The 26,236-nt window shown below is 56.3% G+C and overlaps 2 protein-coding genes, 1 long non-coding RNA gene and 1 pseudogene across 5 annotated transcripts; 2 read left to right on the forward strand and 2 right to left on the reverse strand.

Annotated features, from left to right (window-relative positions):
- The first annotated feature begins 1,115 nt into the window (after window positions 1–1,115).
- LOC132523861 (uncharacterized) lies at window positions 1,116–2,888 on the forward strand. Its single transcript, XR_009541676.1, has 2 exons — window positions 1,116–1,592; window positions 2,629–2,888. It is a non-coding gene; the product is annotated as an uncharacterized LOC132523861 (long non-coding RNA).
- Window positions 2,889–4,973: 2,085 nt separating this feature from the next.
- REEP4 (receptor accessory protein 4) lies at window positions 4,974–8,703 on the reverse strand. Of its 2 annotated transcripts, none has more exons than XM_060155654.1 (8): window positions 8,240–8,703; window positions 7,357–7,429; window positions 6,887–6,963; window positions 6,675–6,795; window positions 6,142–6,255; window positions 5,592–5,727; window positions 5,272–5,426; window positions 4,974–5,178 (listed from the first exon to the last, which is right to left on the reverse strand). In XM_060155654.1, exons 1-8 carry the CDS (start codon window positions 8,269–8,271, stop codon window positions 5,113–5,115), a joined length of 774 nt encoding a protein of 257 aa, XP_060011637.1. In that variant the 5' UTR covers window positions 8,272–8,703; the 3' UTR covers window positions 4,974–5,112. The 2 variants fall into 2 exon arrangements, with proteins under 2 accessions (XP_060011637.1, XP_060011636.1); XM_060155653.1 differs by lacking the exon at window positions 8,240–8,703 and adding an exon at window positions 7,985–8,216.
- Window positions 8,704–12,862: 4,159 nt separating this feature from the next.
- On the reverse strand, window positions 12,863–20,571 carry LGI3 (leucine rich repeat LGI family member 3). Of its 2 annotated transcripts, XM_060153580.1 has the most exons (8): window positions 20,351–20,571; window positions 19,398–19,469; window positions 18,513–18,584; window positions 18,134–18,205; window positions 17,962–18,033; window positions 17,137–17,306; window positions 16,819–16,983; window positions 12,863–14,817 (listed from the first exon to the last, which is right to left on the reverse strand). In XM_060153580.1, the coding sequence occupies exons 1-8, from the start codon at window positions 20,554–20,556 to the stop codon at window positions 14,000–14,002; spliced, it is 1,647 nt and encodes a 548-aa protein (XP_060009563.1). In that variant the 5' UTR covers window positions 20,557–20,571; the 3' UTR covers window positions 12,863–13,999. The 2 variants fall into 2 exon arrangements, with proteins under 2 accessions (XP_060009563.1, XP_060009564.1); XM_060153581.1 differs by lacking the exon at window positions 16,819–16,983 and having other exon boundaries at window positions 20,351–20,556.
- Window positions 20,572–25,454: 4,883 nt separating this feature from the next.
- LOC132523013 (large ribosomal subunit protein uL22-like) lies at window positions 25,455–26,022 on the forward strand (annotated as a pseudogene).
- The last annotated feature ends 214 nt before the right edge of the window (window positions 26,023–26,236 follow it).

The raw sequence follows: 26,236 nt of genomic DNA on the forward strand, positions 1-26,236 counted from the left end.
TAATCCGGGCAGGGAGAGGGGGGGCACCCACACGTCAGAGCGGGGACTGCCGGGTGGAGGGCATCTGAGGACATCCCCTCCCACACACGCGGCCGTCTGGGCACCTAGCCCTACTTCCCCAGCCCCTCCATCCTTCAGACAGCTGAGGCTGGCCTCCCCCCACCCCACCCCCACCCTTGTGGCAACGCCTGGGGCGGGGGCATGGGGGAGGGGGAATACCGGGGAGAATTCTCCCAGGACCTGGGGAGAGGGGCAGAGGCAGGGAAGTGTGGAGATGCTTCTGGAGCCAGGAGGAAGCTCCGTGGCGGATGCCCCCTCCCCTCTCACCCACCCACCCACATCTCTGACCTAGTTCCTCTTCTCAGTCTGCACCTCACCAATGCCCCTTCTCCTTCCACCCAACCTTCCCTCCCCTGCAATCCAGCCACCCTGGTAGAGAAAGCTACCTCATTCCACCCCGGGCTCAGGACCTTCTGCCTAGTAACCCAGCTCTGGCCCCCAGGAATTCCTAAGCAGCGGGCCTCATCCTCCTGCCGGGGCTTCTACGCCTACCCAGCTATAGGGCATCCCAGTCCCTGATGCTGGGCGGGGGACAAGGGGGCGAGAGCCGGAGTGCTCACCTCCTCAACCCCGTAAAGGGTGGGGCAGTGCCAGTCACGACACCCCAACTCAGCCTGGGCCAGGGCTGTGTTGAAACAAGAGGCTAACCACGCTGCTGCCGCCCAGAGTGGCAGCGAAAAATGCAGCAGTGGGGCTAGTGCACCTGGAGGCCAGAGTAGGGAAGGGGGACCGGGACCGGGAGGGGCCGAAGAGGTAGGGAAAGAGAGGAGCCACCAGAAAGGTCCAAGGGACAGCTGGGCTGTGGGGAGGAGGGAGAAGGGAGGGCTGGGAATGAGGGGCCACCTGCTCCTGGGAACTCGGAGGCAATGGGGGCATCCCTCAGAAGCAGGCAAGATGGATGGGGAGGACAGAGCGAGCGCAAATCAGGCAGGGCTGGTACCTGGGCCAAGCAAAGGTGTGTGCTTCCAAGGGGACTAGCCTAGGCTCTTCATCTCCCTACCAGTGCCCGGCGTGATTCTGCCTGGGAAGACAGTGGGCACACTGGTGAGTAATAGAAGGTGGGGGGCCGTGGGTAGGCCAGAGGAAGGCCTAACCTTCCCCTAGGAGCCAGGCCAGAGAGGGCATGGGCTGGGCCAGTAACCCCATGCAGAGGGAAATGGTGCTGGGCAGATGTGTCAGTGATTCTCAGAGGGACAGGGCAGGCTCTGAGGGAAGCCCAGCCCACACCCAATGCCCCAGTCTCGGGATCACATGTGCTTGTCCAGAACTTGGAATTCTCCTTGCCCCTTCCCTTCTGGCCCCAGGATGTCTTGGAATCCAAACAACTGCAGCAGACATTCGCCAAACGTGTTACAGAGACCTGGGCATATTCAAGGCTCTGTGATGGCCACCAAGGAGACGCAGGGTACAAAGATGAATGTACAAAGTCATCCCCGGCCTCGAGGAGCTTCTGCTCACTTGGTCCATGTTCTTTTACCAGCAAACATTCCCTGAAGCACCTTAGGTGTTAGGCCCTGTGCTGGGCACTGCAGGTAATGATTGGAGTCGGGCATATTAACAAACGTTAACAACGTTTCCAGTCCCAGCCTGGAAAAATCAGGGGAGCATCACAGAGGGGGTGATGCTTAGCTCAGAAATGAGGGAATGAGTACTTCACCACGTACTACAATATTTTTCACTTGGTCTAAACCACCATTTGCTCCAGGCCAGGATACAAAAGTAAGACACAAATCTATTCATTATGAAGTCACAATGTAGTGGGGAGGGAAATACGATGTGCTCAAGGCAAAAATAGAAGTCCATGCAAGCACAGAGACAGCGTGGTCTAGGTGAGCAATCAACCCCAAGGGCAAAGGGAAGGTTACAGAGGGCTTCCTGGAGGAGGTGATGTCTGAGTGGGGTTCAGAGGGCAAATAGGAATAGGACAGAGTGTTGCAGGGACAGGAGAAGAGCATGGAGACATGAGAGAGTCCAGACTGATGAGGTGGGGAGCAAGTAGCAATTGGGGCCTAGGGGAGTCTGGTTGGTCAGGGAGCGGAGGGGGCGACGGGCACATGAGCACAGCCCACGGCATCGTGCCCCCAGGACAGGGTGAGTGGGCCAGAGGTCAGGAGCCTCAGGATCCTCAGGAGGGGTTGGAGTCAGGGGAGGATTCTTGGAGAAAGCAGATCATGAAGGAAGGCCGCGTCGGCCTGGATGGAAGACTCTTGGGAGCACAGGGGATGCACACAGTGCAGCAAAGGCCTGGAGGCCAATGTTGGAATGAAAGTGATGCGTTCTGCGCGTTCTGCAGATAGAAATAGGAGCAGCGGGGCAGCCAGGCTAGCCAGGAGGCTGGGGCTAAGACAGCCATCAGGGACCATCTCTGATTCAGCCCCGGGGCCCAAGTGACCCTGCCTGTCACTGTAAGGCCCCATCCAAGGAATGAGGGCTGGTGAAGCCCAGCTCCCAGGAAAACTCCCTCACCAGCCGGCACCTTCAGGCCTCCCTCAGCTGCTCCCCGCTTTCAGTTTTTATCTCATTTTGTCCATTTATCACACACTCCTCTGTTTTTCTCTCTCGGTTCAGGGGTGTGGATTCTGCCATTCCACCCCCACCAAGGCGACTTCTGGACAGACTTGCATCAGGAGATGGGGCCCTGACCCACAGACAGCACAATCATGGACAAGTTGCTTCACCTCTCCAAGTCTCAGTTCTTCCATCTGTAAAATGGCTATAACCCCGACCTGACAGGCTTGACAGGAGGATTTAAGGAAATCATCTATTTAAAATGCCCAACACGAGGTCAGACAAACAATCAATGTTTCTTTATAAATTTATTTATTTTTGCCTGCGTTGGGTCTTTGTTGCTGCACACGGGCTTTCTCTAGTTGAGACGAGCAGGGGTTACTCTTCACTGCGGTGCGCAAGCTTCTCATTGCAGTGGCTTCTCTTGTTGCAGAGCACGGTCTCTAGGTGCACGGGCTTCAGTAGTTGTGGCACATGGGCTCAGTAGTTGTGGCACATGGGCTCAGTAGTTGTGGCTCACGGGCTCTAGAGCGCAGGTTCAGTAGCTGTGGCGCATAGGCTTAGTTGCTCCACAGCATGTGGGATCTTGCTGGACCAGGGCGCGAACCTGTGTCCCCTACATTGGCAGGCGGATTCTTAACCACTGCGCCACCAGGGAAGTCCCCAGAATCAATGTTGGATAACTGCTAGTTTCCTTCTCCTTGCCTCCCAGGCAAGAAACTTTCTCATTTACTCTAGTTCTGCACAGTGGTTAAGTACACTGACTCTGGAGCCAGACTGCCTGGTTTCCAAGCCCAACTCTGCCACTTACTAGCTGTGTGACCTCGGGCAAATTACTTGCCCTCTCGGTGCCTGTTTTCCCATTTGTGAAATGGAGATTATAATAATAGTATGTACCTCATGAGATTGTTGTGAGGATTAAATTAATATAAGTCGGGGGCTCAGAGTAGCCCCTGCTGGGGCAGCCACATTCTAGGTGCTAGCTCTCACTTGACTTTGCATCCCCAGTTTCTTGAAACATGCCTGGTACCTGGGAGATGCTCAATAAAGATTTTTGAATGAATAAATGAAGAGATAAATCAACCCCATGATGCAAGGGAACACCAAGATAGGAAGTCATTGAACACCAATCCGTGAGGAGCTAAGCCACCCAGCAGATTAAGTACTTCTCCCAAATAAACTCGGATAATCCCCATACCCAGAGTTAATCCACACTCCTCAGGTCACTCCGGGTGACCACCCCACTTCCCCTCTTCCTACCCGACACTCTCACCCATCTCTTGACTTAATCGAAAGCGGGAGAAGAGGAGGCATGTGGGTGGGAGAGGGGAGCAGCCCGGGGACAGTACAGTAAGACCAGCATCCAGGGGCAGGAGAGGGCAGGGCTGGGCACTGGCTGCCCCAGGGATTAGAGTAGGGGATGGACTGGAGCCAGCAAACAGCCTGGGTCTCAGAACAGAGGAGATTCGTGGATGGGACTGGCTGATGACCAATGACCACGAGCAGCAGGGAGGGCCTTTGGAGGCCGGGCCAGAGTCCTGCATCATCCCTCCAGCCAGCTAGCTGACAGGCCAGCCTCCAAGCCCCGCCCTCCTTGACCTGGAAGCTGGGGGCAGCCCAGACCCTGGCAGCTGCTGCCCTCTCACGGCCACTCCGCAGAGGTGCAAAGCTCCCGTCAACCTAAGTGTTTACGAACTCGATGCACCGGGAGCTGCCTAGAGGCCTGGCAGGCCCTTGGAGGAAATCGGCCTCCCCAGCCCTCATCTTCCGCACAGCTTTAGCTAATCCCCATGAGATTATCATGCTGCCTGAGGTCCCTCCACACCTTCGCTCCCACTGGTTTCTACTTCCCGTCGAGGCCTGATCCCATCCCCTCCGGATTGCATTCTTAGACTCTGGACTGCCCCGCCACTCTCCCATCCGTGTTCTCAGAGGTCCCCAAGAGCTTTCCATAATAGTACTTGCCGCATCGCAACAATCTGTCGATGGACACCTGCCCTGGAACACTGGGCCCCTCTGGCAGCCTGTCTGGCCTTTTAGCACCAGGCCCAGACTGGCCTGGGGCAGGCTGTTTAATAACACGTGCTGTGAGGACCGGGACTACAAACCAGAAGAGACGGGGCGCTTTGACGCATTTACTTATCAAAACTTGCGCAAACCTGGCCTCATTCACCAACACAAACCACACAACCAGGACACACACTTGGCCTTGGAGAAGGCTGTGAAGTACTCGGGAGGACAGGAAGGAACGAACACAGCTGGGTGGGCTTTGGGTTTCGTTTTTCAGGGGTCTGGGGAGGGCTCTGGTTCCACACCTGGGAAGGCAGAGCGGCGAGGAAGACAATAAATAAAACCCTGAGCCCGGCCTGCTTTGCTGCATCATGGGTGCAGCCCCACATATGGCCCGTAGCCGACAGCAAGAGTCAGGAGGGCAGCACCCGGGCAGCTGGTGCAGGCAGGCCAGATGTGCAGCCAGAGGTCCCCTCCAAACAGTCCCAATGCCCTGCAGGGCCCGAGGTAAGACTGGGCCAGGCTCCGTAGAACCTAGCTGTCCATGTCTGAAGGCGTGGTCTTTTTCCTCGTCCGAACCTTCAGGGAGCGCGTGGTGCCCTGTGGGGAGAGAGAGCAGGCACCCCGTGAGAGATCCGGGCTGAGGCGGCCACCAGGGCAGCTCGCTCCCCTTGTGCCTTCCTCACCACCGACCTCCCGCACCAGCGGCTTCCTCTTGACCACACGCAGACTCTGGGTACGGCCCAGAGGCTTCTCTCGGGGCCGCGCTGATGGCTGGGGGACCACTTCTGTGTCTGACCAACACTCATCCTCGGTGTCACTGTCCTGCAGGCCCCCTGACCGGTACCCTGTTGTGGAGGAGAGGGAGGCCGGGAGGCAAAGCTGGGCACGGACACAGTCTGAAGGCCTGGGGCCAGCTGAGCCAGGCTTTCCTCTGGCCCTGGGGGGAGCCACAGCTGGCCTGGAGGAAGCCATCCCTCTCGGGACAGCTCTGGCTTCCTCTGTCCACTCACCGATGGGTGGCCTGCGGTGGGGTACCTGGTCCTCCAGGTAGAGGGGATCCCGGTAGGTGGGGGCGGGGGCATCGGAGATGGTGCGCAGGTCCTGCATGGAGAAGCTCCGCAGCCTTCCGGCCAGTGCGCCCTGACTCTGCAAGAGAGTGGGATCAGCTGCACCGCCTGACGGAGGCGGGCAGGGCTCCTGGCAGGAAGGGGCCTCAACCAGGGGAGCTGCCCAGGAAAATCAAGGCTGACCTGCAAGCAATCCCTGGGGCACAGGCCTCAGAACCGAAAGAAACACGGCACCCTCCTAGCCCTGTGCCTCTGTGGCGCCGGCAAGAAGGTAGGGCCTAGGGCCCAAGAGCAGCCGCTCACGGTCAGTGTCAGCCAGGGAAGTCTGAACTTCCAGCTCTGTGCTCCTGCCAACGCCCCACCTGCCACCTCTCGCCCCTGTTCCCCCGGCCTGGACAGCTGCGATCTCTCGGCTCCCTGACAGACAGCTGGACTCGCTCAAAAGGCCCTGGGGGTGGGGGTGGGGATGGGGGAGGGCTGGGGCCCAGGGCACCTTGGTGGCTGCCTGCACAGCAGCCGAGGCGGCAATGTTGAGGCCCCGCTTCCCAAAGCTGAGCACCGTCTCGTAGCTGCGCTCCTTGGCCTGCACGATGTAGGTGTCGATCTCCTGCGGACACGGTGTGTGTGGGGGGGGGAAGCTCAGGCGCACAGCCCTAGTCACTCTTCTGTGGCGCAGAGAAATCACTGGAAGCCACGCCTCCCAGCCCACCCCACCCACAGAGCACAGGGCTCCCCATCCACTCACCGGATCCTACACCTCAATGATCGGCCGTGCTCCAGCCTCCCCCCACCATGCCCAAACCAACTTCCAGCTGGTGTTTCACACCCCCTAAAGGTCATTCACATGTGTCCCCATTTGATTTTCCCAGAAGAGGAGGAAGGCTAGGCTCTGTCAAGGCCCCGTGGCTAAGCAGCAGTAGGACTGGGATTAGAGCCTAGGTGTCCCCAGTGTCTTGAGCTGCAAGTCCAGGGCTCTTCGCCTCACACCCACTCCTACACTGCCCGCTCTGCCTCCCGCTGCGGTACCTTCTCATGGCGAGACAAGGATGGGTGGACGAACTTGCGGTAAAGCAGGCTGGCCCCCTTGGTATAGGGCGAAAGCAGCCACAGCACAAAGGCCATCTTGATCTCGTAGTAGAAAGGGAACCTGTCAGAGCAGAGCGGGTAAGGTCCGCCCGGGAGCCAGGCCAGGGAGGACCACCCCCTCCCCGCAGCCCACAGAACCCCAGTGCCCGTACCAGGAAATAAAGACATCTGTGAAGGTCTCCACTGCCATGAAGAGTGCAAAGACGATCCAGTACATCATCCACCGGACCTGGACGGGGAGGGACGGGCAGGGAGGTCAGAGGCCAGCAGCTGCGCCTGCAGTGCCAAATCCCCTGTCCCGGGCTGACCCAGCCCCGAGATTCCAGAAAGCCCGTCCCACTGCATTCCCCTGGCACCTGGCTGGCCTTAGAAAGTTGCCTCTGAGGAGCCGCCACTCATTCCTGTACCCACCCCAACAGGCTGCACCCACAAGATCCTGCGAAGAATCCCAAGAGCCCATCCTCCATCCACACCCACTCTGCTCCAGGGTACGCCACCAGATTGTACCCCTGGAGGAAAGGGAGGCCAGCTCAGACTCGCCCACCTCGCCAAATCCTACCACACCCCCAAGGCTGTGGTCCCCCCACCTGAGCTGAGCCCTCCTGCCCACCCCCGCACTCACATATTCACGAATGTTCTTGGTCTTCACAGCCTTGTAGGAAGCATAAGTTGGGTACAGCATCCCAAACACCAGCCTGAAGAGCAGCCCCCAAAGCAGAGGGAGAGTGTGAGGGGCGCCACTCCCCACGCCCCTGCCAGGTGGCGGCCTCCCCCGCACCCCACGTTCGAGGTGGCAGTGCCTGCCCTGTTCTTCCCGCTTGGCTTGCACGACCTGCACCTGAGTCAGTGCCCTGGAGGCCGCCTCCCCACCCTGCTGTTTACAAACATCCCAAGCCTGCCCAGGCCTGCACGAGTGGCCCATGGGTGCATGATGCCGCGAGAGCACAGACAGCCACTCCACAAGGTGAGTGGGAGGCAGGCTTCTGAGCCATGAGAGCACCAGGCTGTTCCCTCCCCTGGACGTGCAATCAGGCCCAGGGCCACCAGACCTGGCACTGCCAGGTTCCAGGCAAGGATATTCCAGCCAGGTGAGGAGTAGGACAGAGTGGGCAAGCTGGGGCCAGGGTGGTGAGTCACGTGACTGACTGCTCAGCTGGGAAGCCGGCACCTGGATTCTCTGCCCACAACGTGCCACATCCTGTGTTTGCCAAGGGGTGGCTGGCCGGCCTGTGGTCCTCCGTCCCACTCACCTGCCTGCAGTACGTGTGTGACTGCAGGGGGTCGCCATCAGCCAAGCAGGCTTGAGTGCGAGGGGACAAGCACACGGTGCCCAATGCCTTGTGCAGGCCCGCAGGTCCCTTAAACCTTGCGGTGAATGTTGGAGGGAGGGGAAAGGTGTGACATAGCTCAGAAAAGCCCCCTTTTCCACCAGACATTCCCAGCTTCCACCCCAGGGGCGGGCTGACATCCAGGGATAGAGAGGGTATTTGAGCGGCCATACTCACACCACCAGGCGACAGATCATCCAGGACACCATCCTGCAGTCTCGGGAGCGAAGGGAGATCCCTCCAGGAAGACGCCCAGAGGGACGCTCACGCCTGCGCTGGGATGGGATCAACAGTGGAGGTGTGGAAACCACAGGGGCGCTCGGGCTGCCCTTTAGTGGAGGCGGAGCCCACCGCCCACTGACTCCTCAGTGCTGGAAGCCTGAAGAATGGGGAGACCAGCGGGCCGGGGCAGGCAGGAACTGAGTTGGGAGCCGGTACCGGCCGGCACGCTCTTCCGCCCCGCCGCTCGGGCAGTTACGCTCCGATCCGCACTTCCTGCCCCGGAGAACCAGGCGTTCGGCCCTTGCCGGGGGCGCTATGGGTCCCGAGCCAGAGGTGGCTGGTCGCAGCCTGCGTTCGTGCGGGTACCCACGGCCCCAGTGCGCCAGGACACCTGCACCGTCCTCGGGGCGGAGTTTGCCACTCACTTGAAAGTTGCACGGAACTGGGCCCTGCCCAACCCCAGGTCTCCGGCGCGTGGCGCAGGCGCAGTGCGGCCGCGGAGGGGGCGGGGCGAGGTCAGGGAGGTGAGAGGCCTGCCCCTTAAAGTGGCGATGCGCCTCCGACTGGTGGATGGGGACCGTAGGTTGAGTAGCCCTCCGAATGGGAAAGATTTGGGGGTAGGAAGCGGAAACAAAAAGGTGCGGACTTCCCTAGTGGGGTAGTGGTTAAGAATCCGCCTGCCACTGCAGGGGACACGGGTTCATAGCCCTGGTCCGCGAAGATCCCACATGCCGCGGAGCAAGTAAGCCCGTACGCCACAACTCCTGCGCTCTAGGGCCCGCGAGCCACGACTACTAAAGCCCGCGTGCCTAGAGCCTCCGTAACAAGAGAAGCCACCTCAATGAGAAACCCGCGCACCGCAACGAGGAGTAGCCGCCGCTCTCCACAACTGGAGAAAGCCCGCGCGCAGCAATGAAGACCCAATGCAGCCAAAAATAAATTAATTAAATAAATAAATTAAAAAAAGTGCGACGGGGGAAGAAAGAAATGAAGGAAATCTGGAGTCCAGAGTTTTCGCGGATCTTCACTAGCTCCCCTCTTTTGCCTCGTTTTCTCCTTCTGTGGAATGGGAATGGGCATGAGATGGGTCGACGTCCCCCGTTAGAGGCTCAGGTGAGAACTAGAAGGTTTGGCTGGGCACCAGCAAATCCGGGTCTTATAGCACTAGGTCGGGAGATCAGTAAGCGCCTCAAGTGCCTCAAAGATGCTGAGGTGACCTAGAGGGAAAGTGGGGAGGACGTGGAGGGGAGAGAACCTGAGGGACTCATCACCCCCATCCCGCTCACCCTGCTGAAGAGTGGGCTTCAGGAGTTGACTTCTCTCTGGGATACCTTTCCAGAGCCCACATCCTTGGGCAGGCTGATTTGAAAGATTCTGGGTGGAGTCCCCAGCCCCCCATGTCTTCTTCCCCAAAAGTTTGAAATCCCACCTATTTCCGAGAGTCAAGAACACAGATATCCCTGAGACCTTAACAGTATCAACGACTGCCATTTTGTAGTGCATTTTTGAGCGCAGAGACTTGATCTTTACAAAGATCCTTTTTTTTTTTTTTTTTACCATTTAGGAAATAGGCTCAATGGTGGAAAGTAACTTGCCCAACGGCACCTGATGGCGAACGATAAATAAGTGCTTAGAGGGCTTCCCTGGTGGCGCAGTGGTTGAGAGTCCGCCTGCCGGTGCAGGGGACGCGGGTTCGTGCCCCGGTCCGGGAGGATCCCACATGCCGCGGAGCGGCTGGGCCCGTGAGCCATGGCCGCTGAGCCTACGCTCCGCAGCGGGAGAGGCCACAACAGTGAGAGGCCCGTGTACCACACACACACACAAAAAATGCTTAGATTAATCAGTCTTCTGAGGGCAGCCCTGGGAGGGGACAGGGAATGGAAAAGCTCCTCTAGGAGGAAGGTGTGTATCTGGAAGAAGGTGAGAGGCTCAAAAGAAAAGGCTTACAATATTGTAAATCAGCTATACTCCAATAAAAAGTAATTAAAAAAAAAAAGAGAAGGCAAACGTTGCTGCTTCTACAACTTTCCACGTGGGGCTGCATTCTTTGTACCTCTTCTGCTAGGTGCCTCATTCCTCCCTCTGAAAATGGGGAGCGCATCATCCCCCCCGCACCCCGCACAGCTTCCCTTCTGCCTCGTAGGGCTGAGGTGAGGGTGACAGCAGAGCTGCCCAGAGCGTGGGGGTGGAAAACTTGGGCAGTTATTACTTTTTATTAGAGCTACAGTTAACACTCACCATCTATCAAAAGGATGGAATAGCTAATGATGGAGGGAAAGGAGGCTTCTTGGGAATAAATAAACACTCAGTGATTATATAGTCATAATTATCATCATCAGTTTTATTGGTGTTGCTGAGTGGGAGAGCTTGCAGTGAACCTGGCCCACAGGAGAAACTCCCCCAAGGCCCTGATGCCTCCCTCCCCCCGCCTAATCACCTCCTCACATTGGCCCTAGCTCCCACCCTAGTTTGGAGGAACAAGAACCACCCAGGGCTAGGATCCCCTCAGGAAGGTCGCGGTCACCATCCATCTCTGGACACAGACATTGTAATGAAGGTGAAAAGTATCCTTGTCTCCTTGGAGCAAAAGGATATGACTGACCCTCTGGACAGCTCAGGAGGAGCAGGGGGTACAGAAAAGGGAATGGACATCCATTCCTCCAGAAGTTAGGGTACCTGGGCTGACTGTGTGCATGTGAGCCTCGGGCCCTTGGTACCTGCTGCAGAACTGCCTCCCCTCCCCCACCTTCGCTGCCTTCCAGAGTCACCTGACCTCAGCATCACAGGCCTCACTTTACCCCCATTCGCTGGAGAGGAGCTCCCCTGTGCCCACCCTAAGCCAACCCAGCCGGGAATGTCTCTCACATGGAGACTCTTGGTCCCGATGACTGTGCTTGGAAAAATCTAAGGGACAAGATGTGAGAGGTCTGCTACTGAGAGCACGGAGGGGCGTGAGGCTGACAGCTGAGGGGGTCACCCTCCTGGGCTTTGGCAGTGAGTGGACTCTGCCTGTCACGCCCATTGGTCCTGAGCTGTTGACACGGTCACCTGGTTACACTGAGTTGCTAAGCAGCTCTCTGGACATATGATGACCCACCTCTGGCAGGTGACCAGGCAGGCATACGGTGGGCTCCATTCCCCACGTGCAGAAAGCTGGGCATTCAGGGGGAGAAGTGTCTCCCAACCCTGGCGGGTGCCCTGGGGGAAGTGACAATCACAGTGATGTTTATCTTTCTACCGGGCAACAGAGTGGCAGCATGTCTGGGAGACTCAACCCTCTTTCCCTGGCACAGCGTGAGGGCCCATTCCCCATTTGAGAAAGCAGGAAGGCATTCCCAGGACAGTGTGGCTGGGGGGGTCCCAAGAGATACCTGCTAAGTCAAGAGCGCGTGACTGTGGTTTTAGGAGGTGGAAACCCAAACACATCACCTATGAAATTCCCTATTGTGAGGCGTGGGCATCTGAGGCTAAAGGTAAGATGTAGGGTACAGGGGCTCTGAGACTGAAGATAGGTCAGGAACCCTAATCCACAGACAGAAGGTCTCCCCAAAGATCAACCTTCTCCTCGCCCACAAAGCAGCCTTCTCTGAGCCACCTGGGTATCTCCTAGAGTCCTACAATCAAAAAAAAAAAAAATCTTAGTTCTGTGCCACACACATGATTCTAAGCCTTACATATATTAACACATTATAAATCTAATGCATTCAAATCTCATTTTAACCCTCTCACATAGGTAGCACGATTATCCACATTTTCCAGATGAGGAAACTGAGATACAAATAGGCGAAGGAATATGGTTGAGACCTCCAAGCTAGTAAGTGGCAGAATCAGGATCGGACAAAGTAGGTTTTATTATTTACTTTACAGAAGGAGAAGCTCAGCTTGGAGAAATCAGTCCACTTGCTGGAAATCTCACACCTAGGGCCGAGGGTGGCAGCGATGACACATATTTGTCCAGCAGAGGGGGGTGGAGAGGAGACGGACTGCTGAGCTTGTCCTTGGCCCTGTTGGTTGGATTTGACCTGACCGAGGGACAGCCTCCAGTCTCAGCGGGCCCCAAGACTGTGATCTCCAAGAAGGAACACTTGGCCGTGAGTCAGCCCCAGGTGACGGAGACGAGTCACACTCACCCAGCACCTGAGCGTCATCACCATGAACTTCTGACCCCAGCACCGGCTGACTCTGGGGTGCCTACTCACTCCTCAGAGGGAGGGGAGCAGGGAGGAAGGGGGTCTGAAACTGACGCTGGCCCCCTGCAAGCAGCAGGGACAGACAACACAGCTCTGTTCTTAAGGAAACAGGTGCCGCTCACCATCACCATTGGATACCTGAGAGCCGTCAATGGGGTGGAAACTTTTTATTTGAAGCAAGTGAATCAGAGCATTGTCCCCAAGTGCCCCTGGGCATCCTCCTACCTGGAGGTCCCCACACAGTCTGGGCACACGGAAGAGACACCCTGCCCTGTGCCTTCCCTACCAGCCTAACATCTCAGAGCCCTCTGTTCCCAGCGTACAGCAGAGGGCAGCAGAAGCTTGGCTGCCAGGTGCCGCTCCCACAGGACCCTCCCTCCCTCCCCGCTGCGGCAGTCAGCTTGCACTGAAAGGCAGTGCTCCTGGGGTGTGCCTCTGTGGTTTGGAGGGGCACCAGGGCCCCCAGGATGCTCTTCAGCCCAGCTCCACTCCTGGCACCTGCCCAGATGCCTCAGGTGCTTGCAGCGACCCCGGCTTGGCCAGCCCTTGGACACACCCAAAGGTGTGGGTCCATATCCCAATGGTGGGGCTGAACCCATTGGTGTGGTCTGGGGCTGGGGCGGCTACAGGAAAGAAAAGCAGAAAGGCTTTCATCTGGGTGGTCTCCTGTTCACCAGTGAGCTGGATTCAGGGTCAGAGAAGGAAACTCCAGTGAGCACTGAGACAGCGCTGGGAAGAAGGCAGGGTCTGCTGGAGCTGTTGTTATTGCTTCGGGCAGAGGGGCTTTGCCCCCAGGAGGTCAAGCTGGTGTCCAGAGGTTGGCACCACCATTCCAATTGTTTTCCGCTGCAGGCTGGCCACACCAGGGGTGAGCAGAGGAGGACAGGTACTCTGTGCCCCTTCAGGAAGAGAGGCAAGGTCATGGAGGGGACCCAGCACTGAATCTGCATGTGTGCCCATGGAGATGGGAGTGTAGACAGGTGTGTGTGCGTGTAACTGAGGGAGGTTGTCCATGTCCACGTGTGCGTGCAGAAGGCGGGGAGCGTGAGTGAGTGCACCCGGCAGTATGAAGGATGTGGCCATGGGCTGCAATGCTGAGCATAAGCAGGTAAACAGACACCTGGAGCACCAACAGGAAAGACCAGAGGGTCAGAAGGATAAGCTGAAGAACAGGAGGGAGCGGTTCAGCCTCCAGCCCTCCCAGGACCCCTCCCTGGGCCAGAGCATGTGGAAGGCAGCAGAGCAAGGGAGGTGGTGTGGGTTGAACCGGCGTCCACATATGGGAGGGCACCAGGGGCTGGGTGGTCTGGTGCGTATACAAGACTTCATGCTGATTACAGTGAAAATTAAGTGGCATCCCTGGGCTAGAGTCCACAGTACGGTCCATGCTGGCCGGGGGGATGTGTACGTGAGGGCATGTATGCAGGTTGGCTACATGTGTCTTCACACAGGCAAACACGCTGCTCCCCCGGAGGCTCCACCCAGCCTCCAGTGCTCCGAGGAACCCAGAGGCCTCGGACCCCCTCTAGGCACTGAGATCCACCACCACGTGTCGGTACACAAGTGTCTGTCCCTTGAAGCTGGGGGCCAGGAGCAGCTGGGCGTCCCCAGCAGGCACGTAGCAGAAGGCCCGAGGGGCCTGCACCGCCAGCTCCTGGAACCGCACAAACTTCTGCCGCCCCTCATCCCACTGGTAGATCTGTGTGAAGGAGAAGTCGCTGCCCAGGGCCAGGTAGCGGCGGCCACCCACCAGGAAGGGCTGCAGGGCCAGCGAGCCCCTGGAGGGCAGCGCCTGCACCTCGGAGAAGCGGGTGCCCTCCCAGCGCAGGATCTTGGAGTCGCCGATGTAGCGGCTGAGACACAGGTAGCTGTCGCGACCTGCGCGGAAGTGTTTCACAGCCTGGGCATCAGGCACCTGGGTCACCTCGCCCTGGGCCACAAACTGCTTCTGGGTGCGACTCCACTGATAGATGATGGGGGCCTGGGAGCTGCTGGACACGATCAGGCGTGGCTTGCCCTCGCCGTCTACAAATTCCAGGTCAGTGTCACGGTGCCAGGCATGCAGGGCCTGCTGGGAGTAGAAGCCGTTCTGGTGCCAGCGGTAGAGGCTGGTGGCCCCCGCCTTGGAGCTGTCAGCCACGGCAAAGTACCAGTCGCCATCGATGCGGAAGGCCTCGAGGTCATTGGGCTTGCGCACGCGCTGAGGGTCGATGTCCTGCAGCTTGGTGAAGCGCGTGGTGTTGGGGTCCCAGTGGTAAATGTAAGAGCCGCCAAACAACTGGGCCACCACCACATACAGCTGGCTGTCCACCACCATCGGCTTGCAGTGCACTGCAGAGGGGGCTGCAGGACGGAGGGAAGCGAGTCAGGCAGCGTCAGGGGGCCGCAAGCCCCTGCCCCACGCCACACCCTCAGAAAAGTGGGTTGGTCCCTTCCAACGGTGGGCGAAGACTAAGTCTCTTTGCTACGGTATTCTCTCCCTGCTGAAGATCCACTGGGTGCTCGATGCTTCCTAATTGTCTCACAGCTAATAATCAACCTCAGCATCACCCTCCCTTTGCTCTTGACCCCAAGGTTCAGATGTAAGCTGACGCTGAGCACAAAGTAGGTGCCGCTAGATATCGACCGACTGTATAACCGTCATGTCCATTATTGAACTTTTATCGTGTACAGTCACTGTGCTAAGTGTGACCACATTGCCTCAATGAATCACGCTGAAATACACCCTATTATTTTGTAATTTCACACAGAAAGTAACTGAGGCTCGGAGTCTTAGTGACTTGCCCAAAGCTACCCCACTGGCGAATGTCGAGGCAGGTGAAGGAGAAAGAGTTTGAACACAGCCACAGCTGGTGACAAAGCCTAGGTAAACAGAGCCTTGGAGCCTTGTGTATGAAAACACAATCCCCCCTTCTCAGGCACCGGAGTCGTGTGTGGACACACTCTCGCCTCTCTTGGTGTCCCCAGTCATCACCTCTCCTCTCCTGCTTGCCAGCGCTGCTTCACCACCCTCCTCCTCCTCGTGACCCCACCTGTCTCCCAAGGGAAGCCTGTGCTGAGCCTCAGGCTCTGGAAGTCACCGCCCTGAGTCCTTTCCACAGCCTTGGTCTGTGCACCCAGATGCTGATGACTCGCCCAGCTCCTGAGCAGCAGCTTAGACCCTCCTTCCCCCCACACCCACAAGCCTCTCAAACTCTGGCATTGCCGAGACTGAGCTCCATATCTACCCCCAAACCTTGTTCTTGATTTCAATTTGCGGCTCCACCCAGTCACCCCATCCTGAATCCTGGGAGCCATCCCCAACACTGCCGCCCTCTCCCTCACCCACCGCTGACCGGTCCCTAAGTCCTGTCAACCCTCCCTTCTGCTTTCTCATACAGTTTGTGTAAGATTGGTATTATTTCTTCCTTAAATGTTTGATGGAATTCACCATCTGGCCCTGGAGTCTTCTTTGCGAGAAGGGTTTTTTATGTAACGACTTCAAGTTCTTTCATAGATACAGGGCAATTTAAACTTTCTGTTTCCTTTTGTGTCAGTTCAATCCCCCCTTATTCTACCTCTCCATCCACACTGCTGCTGTCCCAGTCCAGGCTCCAGCTGAACCCCTTCTGGTGTGCCCACCTGTCTTGCTTCGTGCCTAGCACTCTCCACACTGCTCACAGAGGGAATTTTCCAAAATACAGATTGGATTGATTCATACACTCTGCTCAGAACCTGTCAATGGCCTGGTCCTCATCTCTCTCGGGTCTCGTATGCCACTCTCCACCTGGAACATTATGCTGTCATCCGGTGAGCTGCTAACTATTTACACGTGCGTGCTCTCGCATGCTAAGCTGTTGCACACCCTCTTGACTTTGCTCGTGCTGTTCTCTCTGCCAGAATACCCTTCCCACATTTCTTCTCCTAGCTAAGTCTCCCTCAGCCTTCTAGACTCGGCTTAAACTCAGCGGATCCCAAACTGAGCTCACTGGTCACTCCTATATCTCCCTTAGTTCTCTGGCACCGTCCAGTTACTTAAGCCAGGATCCTGGACATCACTCCTCCCTCTCCCTCATCCTTCAAGATTCAGCTTAGGCATCTACTCCACCAGGAAGCCTTCCTTGATTGCCCAGGGTAGGCCTCTCCTTTGTGCTCCCAGAGCATTATGGTCATATCTTCCTCCTAACACCTACGTATTATCTGGATGTTATGTGTGTATGTGTCAGCCTCCCCCCAAAGACTAGAAAGTTCTTATGTGCAGAGACCATGTTTCATCTATCCTTCTACCTATAGGAACTCAATGAACAGGAACAATGGAGCCCACCCCACCATAAGGACCACCGCAACCAGGCCAGGCGCAGATACCTGGGATTCTATCATAGTCTCGCAGCCGCCTTTCAACATAGTCCCACTTGAGGATGGTGCAAGCGCTGGCTCCTGGCTGGGCCAAAGCCAAATAGAGGTCACTGGAGTAAAGGAAGGGCTCGGCCGACACCGCTGGGAAGGACAGGGTCTGGTACAGCACGAAATCTGCAGGGATGGGTCGGGCGGGGGGTGTGGTGGTTAGGGAGGAGGGTAAGAGCTTTCTGGGTGGTGAGGGTTACTCGACTGGCAAGGCAGGGTGCTGGGAGCTTCCCTGGGGAGGCCCAGCCTGATGCCCGAGGTGGGGCACCTTCTTCCTACCTGTGGTGATGCAGTCGAACTCCCGCAGCGGCAGATCCTGCACCTTGTGCTCTTGGAAGCGGGGCGGGCTGGCGCAGTAGATGGGCGCCACCGTGGTGTTGGTGTGTTCCAGCCACTCCACCAGCCACTTCACCTTGCAGTCACAGTTGAGCGAGTTGCCCCGCAGGTCCCTGGATCATGAGGGTAATGGAGGGGCCTCAGAGAGGGACAGGCTCCCAGCTGCTCTGCCCACCCAGGCCATCTAGGTTTTCAGAAGTAGATACTGTCAAGGCTGCTGTTGGTTGCTCATGTGGCATCTTTGTGCCAGTTAGGAAAATGTTCCCCTTGGCGTGGGTGCAGCCCCGTGGACACGTGCTTGGCCAGCAGAGTGCAGGCTGAGTTTCATCCCTTACTTGCCTCCTTGGCCAGGTGCCTTTTGCAGTGTATGACCTGCACAACTATCTGTTGCATCCCAATTCCTCCAAACCTTCCACAATCCAGGGCTTTTGTGTTCTTGTAGAAATACTGATCAATGACTGTGGCTATGCTATCAGCCTTTAACGTAGATTTAAATCAAACATAGCTTTTAAAAGCGCATGTCTTAAAAAACATATATACATAACGTCTCGTGTGCATTTTAAGAGGGCCCACAGATGCCTTGAAGAACCCCAACTTGAAAGGCTGCCAATCTATATATAACTCAACCTAGCCTTCTCCCCACCCCAAACCCAAACCCTCCCAGCCTGTCAAGACCTTATGATCTTCCCAATTCTGGCTCCCACACCCCTCCCTCCAGGGACGTGTCCCTCTGTGCCATTGTCAAAAGAAGTAGGACTCGGGCCTTACAAGTCACTCAGGATGTCCAGGGGCCGAAAGATGTCTCTAGGCAGCGTCTGCAGGTTATTGTTGGCCAGTGAGCTGCAAGAGAGACCCCTGGGTCATCTGAAGATCGCGACCGAAGCCAAAGGCCACAGGAGAGAGGGGGCTTTGGTCTGGTGTACGAGTGTGATGTACTCACAGGTGTGTCAAAGACTTGAGTCCTCTGAAGGTAAACTTGGAAAGTGCCCAGATGTCATTGTTCTCAATGAAGCTGGAAAAAAAGAGAACTTGTCTCAGCCACCAGTTGGGAATCCCGGACCCTCGACCAGCTACTTCCCATGCCCCACCTATGACCCTAAGACAGGCTTCCACTCTGAATCTGGCGACATTAAGTCTGTGGTGACAGGGCATCCGGGCGGGATGGTTTAGGCAGAGGGATGGATGAAATGACCTTCTGCTTGGGTCCTGCAGTCAGAGGATTCAAGGGCTCTCACCCCCCTCCCCCCAGCCCTCCTCACTCCCCTCCCCCTCAGCCCTCCTCCCTTCCACTTCCCAATTCCCCTTTCCTTCCCACGCACAGGTACTGCAGGTGAGACAGTCCTGTGAAGGCATTGTCTCCAATCAGTGTAAACTTGTTGGAATTGAGTAACCTGCAGAGACAAAGGTGGATTAGAGCTTCCAATGGCACACCTGCCTCGCCAGCCCCCAGCCGGCTGCCTCACCCCCGGGCCATGCCTCCCACCCTTGGGACCCCAGCAGAGAACCCCAGAGCAGCCTGGGCGGCAGGTCCAGGCAGGAGCCTGCTCTGGTCCCAGAAGCTCCCAGGGTCCTTATTTGCTCCTAGGGTAAGAACAGCCAGGGGCGGACCTTTCCTGTCAAGCTGGGTCCTTCCCCACTGCTCTGTGCTCCCACCCTCACCCCAGCTCTCTCCAGTCCCTCCCAGATGGATGGCAAGTTTGAGGATAACCACATATATTCTCTCCTGCAACTGGGGCTTCAAACATAAACAGCCCCTTTTAGAATTCCAGACCCTCCCGTCTTCCCTCCCTTTCAGTCCCCCAGCCTTTTCTTCAGAACCTGATCCCTGGGGTCACTTGTCTCTAAGATGAGCTCTCTCCCCTGCAGTGTCCACCCTCTGGCACCAGCCTAAGTTATTGCACCCAATTCTTTGGGATCTGCAGAGGAGGAAAGTCCATTCCTAACTGGGCCCCAAATACCCCCTTCTTTGCTTTTGTGGGCAACCCCCATCTTCCTTCCCCAAAACTGCTGGTCCCTGCAACCCTCCTGACTCCCCACTGCTTCACTGTTTGTGGCTCTCCCATTGGAGAGAAAGTAAGGGACGCCTGCCTCTTAACCTCCCAAGGCTACTCACAACCTCTCCCCTCTCCCCAGTCCAGGATCTGCCCCTTCCCCTGCCCGCCCCCACCCCTCCCCGGCCTCCTTCAGCAAGGCTCTGTCCATACAGGAACTGCAGCAGTGGCAGGTGGGAAAATGCTCCATCGTGGATCTCTGAAAAGGCAGCATTCACCAGCGTCCTGCAGGGGACACCTGAGTCAGTACCGAGGGGAGTATGCAGGGACTCTCCTGGGGTGGCACGAGGTGGACAGGGCAATGGTTTCTGCATACCCTCGCCCTGGAAACTCCCCATGTCACCTGGCTCCTCCCCCAACTTGAGGCTGTCTTTCCCTTCTCACAAGCTCACTGCCTGCCTTCCTCATCATCCTCCGCTACTGCCTCTCTGAGCACTAAGGACCTCAGCCCAAAGAAGGTTCCATTACCCGCACCTTCTCCATCATCCAGACACCCGCCGTGTGCTGTTGAGGGATGGGGCACTGGGATGGGGGGGGGGGTGGATTCGCATCTTGCTCTCAGGGACCACACAGCCTGTCTAGTTCCTGAGGCCGCTTGCTGCAAGTGACAGGCTGGCTGGCCCCGTGCAGAGTGGCTGGCGAGACCAGTGGCAGGCATCTGCCCGTGCCAGGGCACTGTAGGAGTGTATCTCACTTCCACCCCTCCCCCTGCTGCCACCCTTCCCCCACAAGAAGCCTTCTGTCCTTGGTGTGACATCACAGGCAGGGGCCCCCATGCTCATGTAAACAGCCCCCTCCCTCCAAGTCCAGAGCCCTGCACACAGTAGGTCTCATTGATGCTGATGGTGGTGACGATTCATTCTTGGCCGTAAACACCAGCTTTCCCAGCCACGGCTGCTGAGCCTGCCTGCACGACTGCAGAGCTCCCAGCCAGGGCTGATGCCTGAATCTGCAGTCCTGAGGACCCCCTGGAGCCCTCCTGGTCCCCACACTTTGTAGAGGTGGAGCAGGGGTTCTCCCCACCCACTCCCAGAGCGGGTTTTTGCCTTCCTCCCCTCTCAAGCTCTCCCACCCCACCCCACCCGACCCCAGACGAGAGCACTCACAGAGAGATGACCTCGGAGGGCAGGTTCCTGGGCACTGCCTTAGAGTCCACGCAGAAGGCGGTGTCCCTGGTGCAGGAGCAGCTGGGCGGGCACGGGGGCGTCTTGGGGGGCCTCTTGGCGCCGACTTGCAGCATTAGGCAGAGGCCCAGCGTGGACAGCGCCAGCAACCCGAGCCCCGAGCCCAGCCTGGCCCGCAGCCCCGCCATGCTGCCTGCGAGCTCCCGCCCCACCGCTCTCGGCCACCCCGCGCGGGCGCCACAGGCAGCCGCTGCCGCAGCTAGGGCCCCAGCTGCCCGCTGCGGAGAGCGACTCCTCGGGCCCTCGGGCGCCGGCGGCCGTCCCCTCCCCTGCTCGTTCCCGCGAGCCGAGCCCTCGGAGAGATGCAGAGATGCGCGGAGCCCGGGACGAGCCGAGGGCTGACCGGCTGGGAGTACGCGGACTGCGGCGGGCGGCGGGGGCGCGCTGGGCGGAGCGGGGAGTCCCGGGCGGGGAGTAGCCACTGAAAGGAGTGGTTGCGGCCCTGGCCGCTGCACACCCTGCGGGCGGTCTCTGGGGCCATCTGCTCGTGGCTGTGCGTGAGTGCGTGTGTGCGAGGTCTCCTTGTGCATCCTGCACGCGTGCACACCTGTCTCTGCACGGGCACAGGCACAGGCACATATTCCCCCGGGCAGGCATTTCTGCGCTATGTATAGATCCATGAACCTCTGTGTACCTGTGCGCATGTCTTGGCGCTCAGCGGCCTCTAAGCAGAGTTCATGGGCATGTCATGTGTCATAAGTGACATGTGTGTATCTGTGTTCACGTCTCCACAGGCTAGTAAACAGAATGTGCCTTTGTGTCTGTGGGAGCTGAAAGGGGAAATATCACTGGAGTTGGATGGGAATGTGTGGAATTCCAGAACATTCCTCACTAAATAACCACAGCCTGTTGGAGCTGGAAACGGCCTTGGACATTTCCAGTCCAGCCCTTTGTTTAACAAACGAGGAAACTGAAGCCCGTATCAAGAGGAAAGCAGCCCAGCTTGATAGCACATCTACTACGTGTTGTGTACTCTACTTACTTAAGTGCCTCAACCTTCTGAGGTCTTTGATATTAATCCCCTTCTACAGATAAGAAAAGTGAGGCCCGTAGTACCCGAAGAAGAAAGTGACAGAGCAGGGATTTAAATCCACCTGCCCAGCTCCAAAGTCCACAGCCGTTCTTCTACACCAGGGGTTTTCAAAGTCTGGTCCAGGGAGCCCAGAGGCCCTTGAGAACCTTCCAGGGAGTCTTTGAGGTCCAAACAGTTTTCCTAACAATGTTAAGACATTATTTGCCCTTTTCACTTTCATGCTCTTATAGAAGTACCCTGGAATTTTCCAGAGGTATCTTATATTCAACTGAATTAACAAAATTAAAGAAATTTCCAAAAATGTAAAACAATGACAGTCTGCTCCCTAATATTTTTGCTTTGTAAAATAGTTAATCTCATAAAAAATTTTATGTTATGTATGTTATAACATAGAATGGGTTTATTATTGCTATTTTAATTAATTCATATTTTAAAATTTCTCAGTAAATATCAATGTGGTAAATATCAATAGGTATAACCCACATAAACAAAAGCACTTTGGGGTCCTCGCTACTTTTGTAAGAGTGTTAAGGGGTCCTGCAGCCCAAAAGTTTGAGAACTGCTGCTCTCTACTATGTTATTTCCCAGGGGTGTGGAGGGGGTGTTTGATTGTCCCAAGAGCTCACAGGTACAGTCAGTTGGCTGGGCTGCCAGTCCAGTGCTCTTTCCATTAGTCCAGGAAACTGAGATCGCTAGGTATAAGATGCTTCCCCAGCTGTCCCCAGCCTCTGCTAGCAGGGGATTCTCTGGTCTGAGCTTAAGTCCATGTTCTCCCAGCCAGGGATGCCCCTGACCTTGAATGCTCACTTGCTACTGCCCATCCAGCTGCCCGTGTTGCCCCCTCCATGCCAGCTTGTGGGAAGACAAGCAGTGGGGGTGGGGAGAGTGGCTGGGGCAGCTGGGCAACCATCCCCCCCACCCCCGTCCCTGGCACGGCTCTGCCCAGCACACAAAGGGCAAAGTGAATCTTGTTCATCCCCTGCGGCTGAGGGGCTGGAAGGAGGAAAAGGGGAGGCACAAACAGGAGTGGCTGCCATGGGGTTCTCCATCACTCACATTCTCAGAGAGGTTTAACTCAGAGACAGACAGAAAGGGGGACTCTGGGTCCTATTCTTTCCTCTCTGTTTTTTTAAAGATTTATTTATTTTTATTTTTGGCTGCGTTGGGTCTTAGTTGCGGCACACGGGATCGTCGTTGAGGCATGTGGGATCTTTCGTTGTGGCGCGCGGGCTTCTCTCTAGTTGTGGCGTGCAGGTTTTCTCTTCTCTAGTGTGGCATGCAGGCTCCAGGGCTCGTGGGCTCTGTAGCTTGCGGCACATGGGCTCTCTAGTTGAGGGGCACGAGCTCAGTAGTTGTGGCACAGGCTTAGTTGCCCCGTGGCATGTGGGATCTTAGTTCCCTGACCAGGGATCGAACCCGCGTTCCCTGCATTGAAAGGCGGATTCTTTACCACTGGACCACCAGGGAAGTCCCTGGTCCTATCCTTTTTTTCTTTTTCTTTCTTTTTTTTTTTTTTTAAAGAATACTCTCCAGCCCTAAAGCTCCACAAATTTTGCTTCCAATTTCTGACCATTTAAAAAAATTATTTATTTATTTGGCTGTGTCGGGTCTCAGTTGCGGCATGCGGGATCTTCGTTGTGGCATTCGGAATCTTTTCTTGGGAAGGAATCTTTCCTTGTGATGCGCGGGCTCTTCGGTGCAGCGCAAGGGCTTCTCTCTAGTTATGGCATGAGGGCTCCAGAGTGCATGGGCTCAGTAGTTGCAGCATGCAGGCCCGGCATGTGGGATCTTAGTTCCCCAACCAGGGATCGAACCTGTGTCCCCTGCATTGGAAGGCGGATTCTTAACCACTGGACCACCAGGGAAGTCTCCGTCTGGGTCCTATTCTTAGCTACTGAGAAGCGGTGCCCTGGCGGTGAAGTAGATGATGATAGTCATGAAGATTGGACTTTCACATCGTGATGTCATTGGATCCTCACAACAGCTTGGAGAGGGGGACAGGACAGGCTGTATTAGACCCATTTCGCAGATGAACACACTAAAGCCAAGAAAAGCAGAATGACTTATTCAAAGTCCCAGAGCTGAGCTGGCCAGTGAAGCACTGAGGACATACTGAGGGCATAAACTACTGACCCCTCACCAGAAGCCCCCCCACGTTGGGTGACAGTCTTATTATCATTGAATAGAGTTACATGTTGGCTGCCTGCATGCTCCTTGCCCTGAGGGAAGCCTCAGGAAAGCACGGTCTCAGGGCTGGTCCCAGGGCCGGCAGGCTTTCTGGGAAGAAAGACAACCAAAAAAAACCATGTAGCTGTTGGGGACAGCAGTGCCTGCTAAGTGGCAGATGAAAGTGCATCAGGAAGGCTGGGCGATCTTGGAGGAGGGAGGGGGCGCCACAGGCTGGGGTGGTGAGCACAGATGAGGCGTCATTGGTTCTTGCCTGGCCTTTTAGGGTCGGTGGTATTCAGAGAAGTAAAGAGGCGTTGAAGGTGCGTTTTCCAGGAAGGAGAAATGGCCTAAGTAAAGGCCAAAAATGTAAAAGGCTGCAGCAGAGGGCTGGTGTGGGGGACGAGGTGACAGCCATGCATGCCCAGCGGAAGGGCCTGCCCCCATTCCTGAGAAGGAAGACAGGAAACCTCTACCAGGTCAGTGCCAGCATCTGAACTTCCCTTATGAAACTTGAGATCACCCTTCCTTCCCCAACCTCCAAATAGGCAAAAACAAGTTAAAAAAGAAAGAAGAAAGAAAAAAACAAAGTTGTAAGAACCACAGTCTAAGGGCAGCCTGCAGGGGAGACTGAGGACCCAAGAGAGCAGAGGCTTCCTTCCAAGGAAGAGATCCCTTTCCCAGCAGCCAGGGATGATGGCAAGCCCTAAGCACAGCACCTGCTCAGAACAAGCCCCACAGCTGGACTATGCGCCCCCTGCCCCAGATGCCCACAGGGACCCCCGAGATGCCTGCCATTCTCCTTGGTTCTCCCGCTGGCCCGCTGCCCACCTGGCTCAGGTCCAGTATTCGTGAGTCAGCCAATCAGTCCCAGCGTTGCCAGGACAACCAGGGGCGGGAGTGGGGGCCCTGGGGCGGGCAGGGGTGGGCCCTGCAGGCAGGCTGTCTCCTGCATCTGGCACCTGCACGCAGCTGAAGCTGCGCACAGTTGAGAGGAGGATGCTTCTTCCCCCTTTCTCCCCGGAGCCCCCTCCCCCTCTTTCACTCCTCCTAGGACACTTGCTGCTAGAGGCTTAGGCAAATATTTAAAGTGGCAGCTGGGGGGTGAGTAGGGTGGGGGAAACAAACACTTCTGTCCCTCTCTCCTTCTCTGAGCTTCTCGGGGCTCTCAGCTCAGATGCCATGCCATTGTGCAACCTGGCGGCTGAAGGCTCTCCAGCTGGAGAGGGGGTCCTTGTGGGGACACGGGAGCCTGCAAGGGCTGGAGAGTTGGGGGCGAGCTCATGACTGAAGGGCAGGGCCAAGGTGCGAGGGGGCCCCAGCAAGGGACAGGAATTGGGGTGAAGTGTTGGAGTTCAAGTACAAGGAGGACAGGGGGTGAGGCCAAGAGAGGAGTGAGGTGTGGGGCTCTGACTTAACACTCGCGTGAAAGTTTAGAGGTGGAGGCGCTGTAGGGACCACCTGGCCCAGCAAGTGGAGGGAGCCCCAGAGAAAGGATGCAGCCATTAGTCGATGTGGTTTAGTACAACAAAACAACAGAGATGGCTTTGGGCAAAGAGGCAGGAAAGAGGTAGAGAGGAGAAGAAGATCCAGAAAGTGGTTCATATCTGGGTGAGTAACATTCTCAGGGCAAATACAGGATCAGAGGATATAGAAAGAAGAGTGTCGAGAGGGCAGGGTGCGAGGCAACACCAAGCAGGTGGGCTGATTCAGGAACGAGGAGATGGGGACCCCATCAGTCACCACCCTCAGCCCTGTGCAAGGCTGTCTGGGACTAAGTGTCAGGCATGGAACTGCTATCATAAGCCTCCAGCTTGATCTCTGAAAATGGTTTGCTATTCACTTGATACAGAAAACCCCACAGAATCATGCAAATCCAGAAGTTCAAATCTTCGTGTTCATTTTAGGAACATCTGTGAAACTGCTCAGGCTATCGAGGGTATGCATATCCAAAAAGCCACCAAGTATTTGAATGATGTCACTTTGCAGAAGCAATGTGCGCTGTTCCCTTGTTACAATTGTGGAGCTGGTAGGTGTGCTCAGGCCAAACACACCTTTTTACAATTTGGGGGCTGGACATAGGGTCGGCGGTTCAAAAAGAGTGCGGAATTTTGCTGCACGTGCTTAAAAATGCAGAGTGATGCTGAACTGAAGGGTTTAGATGTGGATTCTCTGGTCATCAAGCACATGCAGGTGAACAAGCCCCCACGATGTAGCACAGGACTTCACAGAGCTCACGGTCGGATTAACCCCTATAGGACACCCCCCGCCACGTGGAGATGATCCTCCCTAAAAAAAAGAGCAGATTGTTCCTAAACCCGAAGAGGAGGTTGCACAGGAGAGAAAGCTGTCCCAGAAGAAACTGAAGAAACAAAAACATATGGTCTGGAAATAAATTCAGCATAAAACAAATGCAAATAAAAGTAAAAGCAGGTTAGAAAAAAAAAAAAAGCCTTCAGCTTACGAACAAGACTATGTCAAAGAAAGAAAAACTGTGTGTTAGTAAGCATTTATAACCAGGGGGGACAGTGTTCAGAATCCGGGCAAGAATGACTGGGGGCACGTCTGAGGTTAGGTACGAAATGTGTGGGAGGAGGTGAGGCAGATAC

The sequence above is a fragment of the Lagenorhynchus albirostris genome, chromosome 7 (assembly GCF_949774975.1).
Source record: "Lagenorhynchus albirostris chromosome 7, mLagAlb1.1, whole genome shotgun sequence".
NCBI classification, from domain to species: domain Eukaryota; kingdom Metazoa; phylum Chordata; class Mammalia; order Artiodactyla; family Delphinidae; genus Lagenorhynchus; species Lagenorhynchus albirostris.